The sequence below is a fragment of the Odocoileus virginianus genome, chromosome 30, assembly GCF_023699985.2.
Source record: "Odocoileus virginianus isolate 20LAN1187 ecotype Illinois chromosome 30, Ovbor_1.2, whole genome shotgun sequence".
Taxonomy (NCBI): Eukaryota; Metazoa; Chordata; class Mammalia; order Artiodactyla; family Cervidae; genus Odocoileus; species Odocoileus virginianus.
Window position 1 is genome coordinate 42890474 of NC_069703.1, and position 13889 is coordinate 42904362.

Here is a 13889-nt window from a genome sequence, read left to right on the forward strand (position 1 = left end):
TGACAGCTTCTTTTGAAGGAGACAAATAGCAGCATCATGGAAATCATAAAACAGCCTTGATATATAGGCTATGATTAAAAGCCCTTAGTTCTTTTGAAAGAAAAGAACACACAGCTTTTTACTAGGAGTCCCTAGCCTCTTTTGTCCTCAAAACATGACACCCAAGAATAAAATGATCTGGCCAAGGTCACAGAGCAGGTAATGGCACAGTCTGATGTCCCTCTTTCCTGCACGCAACCATCTGTGGGATGTACTGACAGTAACACACAATCAGATTTTAAAAAGTAAAGGTGGGGGGGTGGGAGGCGCCGGGGGCGGAGTGGGGGGCTTTCCACTGAATTCTCTAGATGGCAAAATCTAGTGGTGTTAAGTCTTTGCATCTACTGCCCATTTTCTCACTGACCTTAGAAAGTCAGCATACACAGTGCAACATCAAGAACTCAAGATCGGAGGAGCTGGGAACCACATTTTCTCTTAAACATATCAATCCCTGGGCATCCTTCTCAGTGCCCCCCATTGCCTCTCTGGACAAAGAAAGGGTCTGTCCACTCCACACCCTGCCCAAGGCAGCAGTGTAAGGACCACAGGGGTGGCCACAGAATAGCTGGGCACAGAAGACACACCACAATGCCCAGGTTGTCCCCAGAACGCTGCCAGTGAGTTGTCCTTTCCCGCTAGAGACATTTCAGTCACCTGCATCCGAACTTTCAGCAGTGGTGGTCTCAGGAAGAGCACACCTTCTCCTGCAACGCTGCAAAGTTTGCCCCTAGTCAAATGGACACACCCCTCCAAAGCACTGCCCCTTCAGAATGATGTTCTTATTGCGTCCTCTGCCAGATATCCCCTCCCTATCCTCATAGAGATACCCCCTTCCTCTGGAGAGGGGCGTTCGCTGGACCAAAAACAGCCTCTGCCTCCTGACTTGATGGACAGCTCCCTTCTTACCCACAGCTCGGCCCCCACCTCAAGTCCTCAGGCAGGGGCTGGGTACTGGGTGCGTTCACCTCACGCGTCTGGGCTTGCTGACGGTTACCGGTTACCAGCCCGCCGTAACTGCCGCCTGGCCTCCCTCCCTCTGGTCATCCCTCACCTCTCCCTCTACGCTGGGACACGGACACACACACACACACACCCACCCGGTGCGTGGAAGACCGCCCCTCGCGGCCGGCCACACGCGGGGTCTAGCCTTCGGCCCCAGGCCCCCTCCGCCGCGGCCACCGCCCCAGGGCCACGCCCCCGCGCTCACCCGCAGTCAGGGGCTGGGCACCAGCGGCAGTCGGGGTCCGAGGCCAGGTAGCGGCGCAGCATGAACTCCTCGTACTTGTGCATGAGCGGCGGGTCGGCGAGCAGCAGGCGGATGTCGTGCGGGTTGAGTCGCTCGCTGCACTCGGGGCAGCTGATGGGGACCCGGCTCTCGCTGATCTCCAGGCGCAGGTAGTGGCGGAGGCAGTCCCGGCACGAGCGGTGCGGACAGCTGAGGAGGCGCGGGGCCCGCTCGGGCGGCAGCCGCACCAGGCACAGCGGGCACTCCACCTCCTCCGGGCCCGAGCCACCGCCCTCCGCCGCCTCCTCATCGTCTAACCCGGGCCCCACTGTCGCCGCGGCCTCCGCCTCGGCCTCGGCGGCCGGCTCAGCGGGCAGCGCCTCGGGCGGCGAGGCTTGGGCCGGGGCGGGCGGCGGCGGCGCGGCCGGGGGCGGCGGCTCGGCCTGCGGCTTGGCTCGGGCGCGGCGGCCGCGGGCCGAGGAGGAGAAGACGCTGTGGAAGGTGAGGCGCCGGCGCCGGCCGCCGCTGCGGCACTTGGGGTCGGGCGCAGCCGCGTGTAGGGATGTAGAGCGCGGCGACTCGGAGTCTTTCTCAGAGCCCATGGTCCCCAGAGGCCGAGGGGCGAGGGGCGCCCAGCGCCACCACAGCTCCCGCCTCAGCGCCCCCTCGGCCGGCGATCCGGCCGCCGCCGCCTCAGCCGCCCTCCCAGAGATAGAAACCGAGCAGTAACGACGAAGTGGTTATAAAGCCTCCGCCCCGCGCGCCGATGGCCACTGCGCAGGCGCTTCGCGAAGATACCTCACAACCCGCGCCGCCCATGCCGGAGGGGGGGCGCTGGGCGGGGCCGAGGGGGGTGGGGCGTTGCTGGGCGTGCTGGGGCGGAGCTCCGCCTCCTCGGAGGGCAGGTGATTCCAGGGCCGCCATCTTGAGAAGACGGTAACTCGACTAGTTTACTTGGCTTCTTCCGTCAATATCATCGTCCCTAGCCGCATCGAACCTGTGGCGTAGTTTTCGGTTTGCCTTTCCTCGAGGTTGGGCCGATTGCTGTTTCCAACAAATGATATTTCAGTTTACTCCATCTGTAAAAAGCCGATGAGGGTAAATCAGATAGTGATTCCCAACTGGTCTACCTTCCAACACATCTTTTGTTGTTTTTTTATTAAGCAGTAATTAATAAAGAATATATTCATTGAGCTTCTATTAAGTGGAGGCATTACTAGGTGAAACAGACAGGGTCTCCCTATCTGCGAGGGATTTACAAAATAAAATCCAAATCCCTCAATCTAGCATTCAGTACTTTCTGTGAGCTACTAAACTATTCCTAGGTCCACCGCCCATTCTAACCTTGTGGTAGTTTGGTTACTTACAAATTGTGGACGGATGCCCAGCATTTTGGGTGAGGGTGGTGGGGGAGGGAATCTGCAAGTGCCTTTCTTCTGCTGGTCCCTCACTGCACTGACTGGGGGAAGATACGGAGTCAGCCTTACAAATGGGAGACAAGCAAGCCGCTTTAACAGCAATGGGAATGTATGAGGTAGGATTAGACTCAGTTGCAAATAACAACAACAAAAAAAGGCTTATGATAGAAATTTATTTCTCTCTTCATGAGAAATAATTCACAAAAGTTCAAGGCTGCTCTGCCATTCTCAGTAACTTGGTTTCTAATCTTAAGGTCAACTCATTATGGTCCACATTCCAGGCAGTGGGGAAGGAAAAGAGCAGAAAGGTACACTCTTTTCCTTTTAAGAAGACTGCCTTGAAAGCCTGGCACATTTCTGCTTACATCTCATTAGCCAAAGCGTAGTCACATGGCCATACTGGGATATGTAGCTTTTTAACTGGGCACAATGTGTCCCTAAAAATAGGTGCTCTGTTATTAATAAAGATTGGTAGAAATTGTACTGAAAGATAACCAGCTGTCTTTCATGGGTGGTATTTAAAACCGTGAGAAAGGTCCCTAGGAATTAACCCTGGGAAACTTCAAACTTTTGAGGTAAACAGTGGAAGAAGAGCCAGCGACAGAAGCTGAGAAGCAGGGACTGTGGCACAGGAGAAAGCTCAAGCTGGCATGATGTCACAGACACCTAGATAAAATGTGTCCAGGGGGAGTGGTCAATTATGACAAATCCCACTGAGAAATCAAAGCCGATAAGAACAGAGAAGTGATCACTGGATTTAGCAATACCAAAGAGGTCCATAAAAGATTTGATGCTAGATCGCTAAAACAATTGGTTTCTGTATACTGGTCAAAGTATGCTGGGCTCTGCTGTGGTAACAACCCGAATATCTCAATGCTTTAACACATTGGTATATTTCTCCCACTCATACAAAGCCTGTCTATGGAGCAAGGCACTCTCCCGGTCACTCAGAGAGGTCCAGGGCACTTTCTTTCTGGGCTCTACCACCTCAACCCAAGGTCTTAAGGGTGGCCTCAATAGGGGAAAGAGAGTTGGAGGGTGTGTGTGTGTCTGTGTGTGTACATGCGTGTTCAGTCATGTCCAATACTTTGCGACCCCATGGACTGTAGCCTACCTGGCTCCTCAGTCCATGAGCTTTTCCAGGCAAGAATACTGGAGTGGGTTGCCATTTCCTACTCCAGGGGATCTTCCCAACCCAGGGATTGAACCTGCATCTCCTGTGTCTCCTGCATTGGCAGGCGGATTCTTTACCACTGCGCCACCTGGGAAGCAGGAGGGTTGTGCACCAGCAATTAAATACTTCAGCCTGGAAATGACATATGTTATTTCCACTCATAGACTATTAGACAGAACTTGTGACACAGGCTCAATAATTGCAAAGGAGGCTGAGAAATGTAGGGGGGAGGCATGGACTATTTATAATAGTAAGTGACATTATCTCAGCCACAGTTCCCTATAATCATCATTGACTCTGTTCTTGGTGACCAATGTCCTGAGCAGCTGCTTGGAGGAGATGTGTGCCTGTTGTAGGGATGAAAGATGGGGGAGAAGGCTGCTTTGTTCCTTGGGTAAGAGTGTGCTGAAGGACCTGGGGACCTCTGATTCCGGACAGACCCAGCTGGCTTTGACATGCTTCCTCCTGTGCAGCTGACAGAAACAACTGTCAGAATTGTTGAATAGCTTGCTGAAAAGCTCAACACACCAAATGCTTGCTTGTCTTGGCTCTGGTTCTCAAACAAACCCTGCTTCACCTCAAAGATGCCACCACCGGTGCTTTGGCAGAAAAGTGACCTCTCATAAATATCACTGGACTTTGCTATGACCCCATTTCTTCTGGGTTTTGTCTCCGGAATCCATCACCCTTGAAGCAAGGGATTAAAGCAATTCCTGTCACTTTTTACTCTGTGTCTCCGCTTGATACAAGCGAAGCAGTGACTCAGGGAGATGACAGGAAAGAGAAGGACTCTCATCTGTTCACTCATTCAGTAAACATTGATTATACTTACTTTGTGGAAGGCTGTTTGCCAAGCACTAGGGTCATGGAGATGAACAGTCTAATGGAGTTGTGGACAAGAAAGCTTGTGTGAACCCTTCCTTAAAACTTTCTACAGTTCCCACAACCAGCTGCATCTCCTTCCATGCATCTTGCTTCTTTGCAAATGCTAATCCCTCTGCTTGTAATCCCATGCATGCTTTCCGGTTCATTTTCATGGTCATCACCCCCCTTTCTACTTTCAGACTCACCTCCTCTCATGTCCCCAGGGCATGATGTAGATAATTCCAGTGTCAATCAAACCTATTACTAGGATGACCACGTGACTTACTGTCCAAACCCTGGACACTTCTGAGAATGAAAAGTGAAAAATGAAAGAGTGACTCAGTCATGTTCAACTCTGTGACCCCGTGGACTATAATCAATGGAATTCTCCAGGCCAGAATACTGGAGTGGGTAGCCTTTCCCTTCTCTAGGGGATCTTGGATCTTCCCAACACAGGGATCAAACCCAGGTCTCTCGCATTGCAGGTGGATTCTTTACCAGCTGAGCTATGAGGGAAGAAGCCACATTTGAGAATGAAAGGGAATGCTATCATCAATTGCTTCAGCTCAACAAGTGTCAATCAATCTGTTCCAGGCAAGTAAACATTATGGTCACCCACCTACACCTAACATTGTCATAAAACCTGACACTTGATGCTTTCATGTCTCTCAGCCCTTTGAGATGATATTGTTATCCATATATTTTAAAAGTTTCTTTTTTTTAATGTGGACCATTTTTAAGGTCTTTATCAAATTTGTTACAGTATTGCTTCTCTTTTATGTTTTGATTTTTGGCTGTGAGATAGCTCCCGAGACCCTGGGTTGAACCCACACCCCCTGCATTGGATGATGAAGTCTTACCCACTGGACTGACAGGGATGTCCCATTGTTATTCCCATTTTTAAGATGAGGAGATAGAGCCTCAGAGAGAGAAGAGACTTGTGGTCTCACACCCAGAAGGCAGCAAAACTGACCTGGGAAGTTAGAACATCAGATTTCAAATCCTGGGCTAATCTGACTCTAGAGATCGGTAAGTACCACCACACCTGACTCCCTAGTACCACAGAGTCTTACTGTCTAAGTTAGTCATGTGTGGTTCTCCCCTAGACCCAAGATGTAGGGGGAAGGTAGAAATGCAGTCTTACTTACATTGTGCACCAGTTCCCCCCAGCCCTTGGTGTAGAAAAGGTCTTAGGGCATGTTTGTTGGATAGATGACTTCTTGAGGTTAGAGCTTCATGTTTCATCTTTTAAACAACATTTATTTGTTTGACTGTGCTGGGTTTTAGTTGCAGCATGCGGGATCTTCCTTGTGGCACGCGGGATCTTGAGTTGCAGCAGGTGGGATCTAGTTCCCTGGCTAGGGATCAAACCTGGGCCCTCTGCATTGGGAGCTCGGATTCTTAGCAACTGGATCACCGGGGAACTCTCTATGTGTTTCATCTTAAAATCTGAGCCCCTTTTTCAAACCTAGTACCTAGCACAGTGCTTGCTATGCATCTGTTCATTCCATTAACACTTATTAATCACCTACCACGTGCCTGGTACTGTGCTGGTGATGCAACAATGAACAAAATAGACAAGGTCCCAGTTCTCATGGAGCTTACACAGTCCAGTGGGGGAAAACGTACAAAGACAATCACAAGTAAACACAGTTACAAATCAAGATAAATGCTAAGGAAAAATACTGAATTTTAAGAGCTATTTTGGAGGTACATTTAGTAGGTTTTTATCATAGATTGGATGGCTGAAACAGATGAACACAAAAAGAAGGCGCAGTTTGGAAAGAGAAAAATGTCGGTTTGGATGTGTGGGGCTGGACGTGTCTGTGGGGTTTCTGTTTTAATCTTTCCACGTCTAGCCAGGTTAACTGATTTGCTCCAAACCGAAAAATTGTGGCAAGGGAAAGAAACCCGCCTCAGCCAGCCCAAAGAGAGCTGGCCTCCAGCTAGCATGGTGGTTCTAAGAGGGGCAGAAGGCATAAGATAAGCAGAGAAAGGATGTGCTCAAGGAAACAATAATCAGACCTCCCAAGCTGCAGTGAAGACCGCGGCAAGCAGCCAAGGAGCGGGCTGCGTTACATCCAACGAAGACAGCAGGATCGCCGCGCCACCCTCCTCCGCTAGAGGCCAGCGCACCCCCGGGCGCTCTAACAAGGGGAGGGGGCTGCTCCGTGCCTGGAAACCCGAGCAGCGCGGCTGGCTCCGCGGCAGGACCCGCCAATCGGGCTGTGCCTGGTGGCGGCACCACGTGACTCGCCTCCCCATCTCCTCCCCTCCTCGCCTTCCAGGGAAGACGGGCATCCCCGCCATGGTGCCACCCCGGCCATCCCGCCCCCACCCCTCGCGTGCCGCAGCCGCGCGGGCGTGAGTTCCCGCTAGCCGCCGGGATTCCTCCGCAGTCCGCTGCGGCGCGGGGGAGGGGAGCAAGCTGCAGCCGCAGGGCACGAAATTTTTTTTCCGTCAAGGTCAAGTGTACCCACTCCCCGGCAAGGCTGCCTCGGGAATCCCTCGCAGCCATCACCGCCACCGCAGCCACGCAGGCCGGCCGCAGCATCCCTGGCCCATCTGGACCACTGCCCCAGGCTCTCGCTGGGCTTCCTGCATGAACAGCGGGGAACAGGAGGGTCTCAATCTATCCTGCCCCACTAACTTCCCAGTCACACACTTCATGTTGTGTCGCCCAGCTTTAAACCCTACATTGGCTCCCAATAACCCTATAGGGGAGCATTAAGGCCCCTCATAGCCAAGCCCAGGTTAATCCTTTCCAGTCCCACGGCCCCCTTGCATTAGAGACCCAGTCCCTCTGGATCTCCTGCACTTTCAAGTATAGCCATCACTTACATACTCAAGTGACTACTCTTGCTGGTACCTTGCGCCTAGGGTGCCCTTTGCGAACATAGCACATTGACAAGACCCAACTTTACTATGTTGGAGAAGACGCTTGAGAGGCCCTTGTACTGCAAGGAGATCCAACCTGTCCATCCTAAAGGAAATCAGTCCTAAATATTCATTGGAAGGACTGATGCTGAAGCTGAAACTCCCCATACTTTGACCACCTGATGCGAAGAACTGACTCATTAGAAAAGAGCTGGGAAAGATTGAAGGCAGGAGGAGGAAGGGACCACAGAGGATGAGATGGTTGGATGGCATCACTGACGTGATGGACATGAGTTTGAGTAGGTTCCGGAGTTGGTGATAGACAGGGAGGCCTGGCATGCTGCAGTCCATGGGGTCGCAAAGAGTCAGACACAACTGAGTGACTGAACTTAATTATAATTCAATGGAGGGTGGGAACTGGTGCTGAAATGTCTCAACCAAGATCACAAAGTTGAAAGACTATAGGGTTAAGCAGGAGAAATAAACAGGGCCTGTGGGCAGAGGCGTAAGAAAGTCTCATGCCTAGAGAGTAGGGACCCAGCTCTCTACTGAGGCCAACACGTTCCTTGGGGGGACTGTGGATCCTATGATGCCAGATATCATGAGTTTGCAGGAAAAACCACAAACCCGGATTTTTATGTGTAATCGCTCACTTTTAAAATATTGCTTTAATATTTTTTAAACATCTTGTGGACCAGATGCAGCTCATAGACCTCAGTGTGTGACCTCTTCTCTTTAGGAAAGAAGATGCCTTTCGCTGGGAAAATACTTTGAAAAACTCTTTAAGAAGGTGTGATTTTGAAGCTCTCAGAGGCAGCTGTTGTGGAGGCAATGTAGAAGAGGACTTGGATTTGAATTTGTTCCTAAAATGATTCTAGATGTTTTAAGCTACTGAGGACTCAGAGAATCTACCAGAAACTGGAGGACTGAGTTTGGGAAATGGGCAGGAACCAAGAGTAGGGGTAAAGATTGTGGGAGGTAGAAGTGAGACAGCAGGAAGCCAGCCTGGGGCACCCACCCACCAGCATCAACCGCTGTGAATGATAGCAAACATTTCCTCCCATCCCCATGGGGGCCGCATGAGGGCCAGGGAGGGGCCCTGCCAGGGAGGGGCTTGGACTTGCAAAGGGTGGGGTGAGGGGGTGACCTGAAGACAGGAGGGGAAGCCAACTCCCCAACTCCTAAGGCTTCACACAGTGGGGTAATGCCTAGAAGGGAAATTGGAGCTTTCTTCGGAGCTCCATATGGCAGATACCCATGACCAGGAGATAGGAGCTGGCCACAGCTGAGGAGTAGTGTAGAGGGAAGCAGAAGAGCTGTTGAGTGAGGCTGTCTGGGGAACCAGTATATTACTAGTTCACCCCAAGATCTTTTATTTTTTTTAATCATTTCTTAAAAACTATTTATTTGGGCACTAGTGATGGACTAGGCCTGGCGTGCTGCGATTCATGGGGTTGCAAAGAGTCAGACACAACTGAGCGACTGAATTGAACTGAACTGGACTGATGGTCCAGTGATTAAGAACCCACCTTGCAATGCAAGGTGGTTCAATCCCTGGTCTGAGAAGATCCCACATGCCATGGAGCAACTAAGCCTGTGTGCCACAGTTACTGAGCCTGTGTTCTAGAGCCTGTGAGCTGCAACTACTGGAGCCTGTGCACCTAGAACCTGTGCTCTGCAAGGAGAAGCCCACACGCTGCAATGAAGAGTAGCCTCTCTCACTGCAACTAGAGAAAGCCCACGTGATGGAATGAGGACCCACCACAGCCTTGGCTGTCTGGGTCTTAGTTTCGGCATGGAGGATTTAGTTTCCTGACCAAGGATGGAACCCAGGCCCCCTGCATTGTGATTGTGGAGTCTTAGCTACTGGACCACCAGGGAAGTCCACCCTGAGCTCTTCTGTTGATATAACTATGATGTAGTCTCTTCCTCTGTCTCCCATTCCTGGAGATCTTCAAAAAAATCTGGTACTCACTGAGGCTGCCTCAACTGGAGTGTTTGTGAAAATGGCTGAAGGGGCCAAGTTTTCCACCTGTTTTGGTATAGTGCTGACCAAAGACAGTACAGGCTGAATCAGTAGCTGGACCATGAGATATAAAGCCTCCCAGGAATTTGCAGTAATCTTGGAGAGGGTTTTGGAATAGGTACTTGGATTCATCCCATGATCTCAAGGGGTCAGGAGATCACTGGCTGACATCTAGGTTACAGTAATAAAGAACCAGCTATAATTTACTAAGTGGTTACTTGCGCCAGACATTGTGCACGTACATTATCTTAACAATCCTCACAGTGACTGGATGAGATATTATCATAATCTTCATTTTACTGATGAAGAAATTAAAGCCCAGAGAGGTGAAGTGAGTTGCCCAAAGTCACAGAGATAGGAAATAGTGGGCTGGACCTGCTCTCCAGCCGATTGCCCTCGGCAGAAGAAATAGTCATCTTCTTTGGGGTTTTTCTGGACAGCCCTTACTATGCAGAGCTGCAATTATTGTTTTAATTTGTGTGTCTGTCCTTCTCATTCATCAAAAGGGGACAGGAGCCAAGTCACTAATTTCAAGTGCCTGACACACAGAGGGGGTGTTGAGTACACGTTAAATCAATTAGTTTAAGGAAAGCCAAAAGCAGCACCCTCGAGTCTAAGGTGTTTGCGCTCTTAAGGAAGTGATTCGCCCTCTGTAGGCCTCAGTTTTCTTGTCTGTGGAATGGGGATTATAGATCTCACAGGTTTATTGTGAGATTTAAATGAGACCAGGTCATGCAATTTCCATACAACTAGCAGCTGATGATAATGATAACATGATGATGATGGTGGAGAAAGGAGCAGGGAAAGAAGCTATCCAGAAATAGTTTTGATAGATAAAGAAACTATTCAGGAAAAAAAAAAATCCAGAAATTCCAGAACTGTATCAGTTCAAAGAGGAATTCTTAGGAGGCCCAGCCACTGTTCAGTTTCTAAGACTACAGTGTCTTCATTCATTCATCATTGCTGGAACACCTACCGTGTACCACTGCTTGATTTCATTTCATTCGAAACTCAGCAGAACAGATACTCAAATTATTCTCATTTTAAAAGTGAAAAAAATGAGGTAAGAGATATGATGTGACTTCCCCAAAGAGAACACAGCTATGGAGTGGCAGAGGCAGGATTTGAACTTAGATCTGTGTGGGTCTAAAACCCTTGTTCTTTCTGCTTTCGATGCCACAGCTTCTTCAGGCTTCTCCTGATTCACCAGCACATTTATCAAACATTAACTGAATGCTAGGGGATACAAGGCCTAGACTATCTGAAAGTCTTTTCCAGGACAAGCTGGGAGGCAGACAACCCAGTGGATATTTAAAAATTCAGCCTGATAAGTTCTGTGTTGGGTGAAGTGTGAGTGATAGCATTGCAAGGGGGACCCCTTCCAGGGTCCGAAAGTGGGCTCTTGTCTAATACTCAGAAATGAATTGTCCGAGGAGACACATGTGCTGACAGTGCAAGAGAATTTATTGGAAAGGGGTGCCCAGGTGGAGAGCAGTAGGGCAAGGGAACCTAGGAGGACTACTCTGCCACATGGCTTGAAGTCTTGGGTTTCATGGTAATTAGGCTAGTGCCTGGGTTGTCTCTGGCCAATCCCTCTGATTCAGGGTCCTTCCTGGTAGCATCTGCATCACTCAGCCAAGATGGACCCCAGTGAGAAGGGTTCTGGGAAGTTGGTAGGCAATATGAACTGGAGTCTTCTCTCCTTTTGACCTTTCCTGAATTCTTCCGGTTGGTGGTAGCTTGTTAGTTCCACATTCCTTACCAGGACCTCCTATGTAAGATTGCTCATGCAAGCGGTTACTCTGGTGTCTGGCCAGGGTGGGCAGTTTCAGTCAGTAGTTCCTCTAACAATAGAAGAGAGTGCCATTGCTTTATACTTGGCATTCTCTTTGGTCTGCGGACCCCAGGTACTTCTCAAACTCACTAGGTTGTTCCCTTCAAGTCTACCACCTCTCTTGGGTGGAGGGGGTTTTGCAGTGGGGACCAAAGAATAACCAACAGTCCTCTCCAAAAGAAATCCCTCCTAACCAGCCTCTCCTCTCCCTTCATCTCTGTTTGTGTCTTTGTTTCTCTCTCTCACAGACACACAACCTCTCATGAGGAGGGTGATGGGATACTGCTGGTAGAACCGGTTTCTCCATCCTTCAGCCATGCCCTGCCTGGGTGGTCCATGGTTCGTGGCATTTGTTACCTCTGCCAAAATGACTGGGGAACTTGCATTTAACATCCTGTTACACATTCATTAAAAAGAAATCAGGAAGGAAAGTCACCCAATCAATAGTGATTATCTTTCGATGGTGAAGTTATGTGTAATCTCCATTTTCTTCTTCTTACTTATTTGCTTAAAGTTTTTTTCTAGTATGGATTTACTACTTTTGTAATCAGTAAAACTATTTTCACAATTATCTGTGGCCTCGCAGGTGTGGGGGAAGGTCTGTGAGAAGCAGTCTCAGAAGGGGATTTGTCCTGAGTGCAGCAGGGACTGGACAAGGTAACACACGGGAGAGGTGAAGAAGTGAGAGGTCATCGACGAGTAAGAACAAGGCCCACCATTCCTGAGGGCTTGCTCTGCGCCCAGGTCTTTCCTAGCCTTGACGTGCGATTCTCAGTTAGCCCTCAAAACCAGTTTAGGAGATAAGCTATTATTTCACAGCTGAGGAAACCAAAAGCCGATTTCGTAGAAAAAGAAACCAATGCTCAGAGAGGTTCCATTACTTGTCTAGGAACACAACTAGAAAGTGATAGATGCAGGATTTGAATCCAGATCAGGGTGTTTTTAACTTCTGGACTCAGCGGGCATTCCAAGACCTTCCAGTTGCACAATATTTACATATTCCCTGCTCTTCACACACACTAACTGATGATACTAGTACAATGCAGAGGGGTGGGTGAGATAAAGATCACTGTCCCATTTTCCAAATGAGAAAAGGCCAGAGAGGAGACTTGCTCAGCATAGAGTCACAAAGTGGTGGCACTCCTAGAATCCTTTCTCTCTTTGGGTAGCCTTCCTCCTTCTGCTACCTTCTGCCAACTGCAGAAGGCTTCCTTCTTGAAACAAGTGACTCAAGGTAAATTGCTGGACTTCCCCTTTCTCAAAACACAGGAAGTCTGTGCTGTTTGCAGCAGTGAGAGAACAATTTCAGCTCAGTTACAATATAGGCGGGGCCACATAGAGGATTGGGTCTGGGGGGGGGTGGGGGTCTGAAGGGGGAAGCAGGGGGAGGCAGGGCTTCCTGCCACCAGGGCTGTTGAGGGGTGCCTGTATTTTTCCTTCCTGAGGGTCATGTCAGTGTGTCTCCCCAGGCTTGGAGTCATACCCCAGATCGCTGGATGAACTATTATGGAGTTTAGAAAAATGAGCCCATGAGGAGAGAAGAGGGGGACCCCTCAATAATAATGGTGGTAATGATGATGATGATGGCGATGATAATGATGGCCCATGTTTATGGTACAAAAACCTTGATACCAGGCACTAAAGTGGCTAACACAGGTGAAATTCATTTGAGTCTCATAACAGCCCTAGGAAGAAGATTCTATAGTTTTGGGGTCAAATAAAATCAGATTCTAACCACAGTCATGCTGCTCCCCAGCTGTGTGACCTCAGGGATCTTACTGACATTCATTCAGCAAACATTTTTGAAAACCAACAATGTGCCATACTTTGTTCAGTGAACAAAACAAAGATCCATGTTCTCACGGTGCTTAGGAAGGAAAGCAGACAACTTATAACCATAGTCAGTAAATTCTGTCAGAAAGTGATAGGGCTAAGCAGGGTAAAGGGGGTGGGGAGTGCTGAGGAGGAAGGAGGGTGCAGTGTTAAACAGGGGTGTCAGGGAAGTGAGCCTGAAAAGCATCCCCCCAGTGCACACTGCGCACCCAGCACCGTGTGCTTGCAGTCAGGGGTTGTTGCTTCTTAGCCATGTGGCCTCTCAGCCGGATTCTTGGTCCTTTTCTGCTAGAAGACCTAGAGCAGACTTGTTTACAATTAATAAAACCAACTGATCCAGGTATCATACTGAGTACCAACTTCCAGGCCTGGTACTTTACATTCATTATTTCATTTGCTCCTTATCCAGATGTGGGAGAAAGATATGACGAACCTCATTTTACAGATGAAGGAACCCATCAGAGAGGTGGAGTGACCTGACTAGGGTCACTTAGCCAATGAGACACTATCCTAAGGTGCCTCTCAGTGGTGATGAAAAGGCACCGGCGGGCTTTTCCTCTCCAGCACTTGCTGCTGTGTGTGCTGACAGCCCACAGCTC

General features: G+C 49.6%; 1 protein-coding gene and 1 long non-coding RNA gene across 7 annotated transcripts in view; one reads left to right on the top strand and one right to left on the bottom strand.

The window, feature by feature from the left end:
• Positions 1-2030, bottom strand: part of RNF19B (ring finger protein 19B) — a 28889-nt gene extending 26859 nt beyond the window's left edge. For 4 of the 6 annotated variants that reach the window (XR_002314289.2, XR_011484794.1, XM_020896050.2 and 1 more), the window contains exon 1: positions 1247-2027. Coding sequence is in view for 4 of the 6 variants with exons in the window: in XM_020896050.2 (XP_020751709.2) it covers positions 1247-1866 (620 nt within the window). In the remaining 2 variants the exon portion in view is untranslated. Of the gene's footprint in view, positions 1-1246 lie in introns of all 6 variants that reach the window. The other 2 variants (XM_070459108.1, XM_020896051.2) reach the window with 2 other exon arrangements.
• Positions 2031-2108: 78 nt separating this feature from the next.
• On the top strand, positions 2109-9575 carry LOC139032258 (uncharacterized). The gene is made up of 3 exons (XR_011484795.1): positions 2109-2200; positions 5206-5749; positions 8337-9575. It is a non-coding gene; the product is annotated as an uncharacterized lncRNA (long non-coding RNA).
• The last annotated feature ends 4314 nt before the right edge of the window (positions 9576-13889 follow it).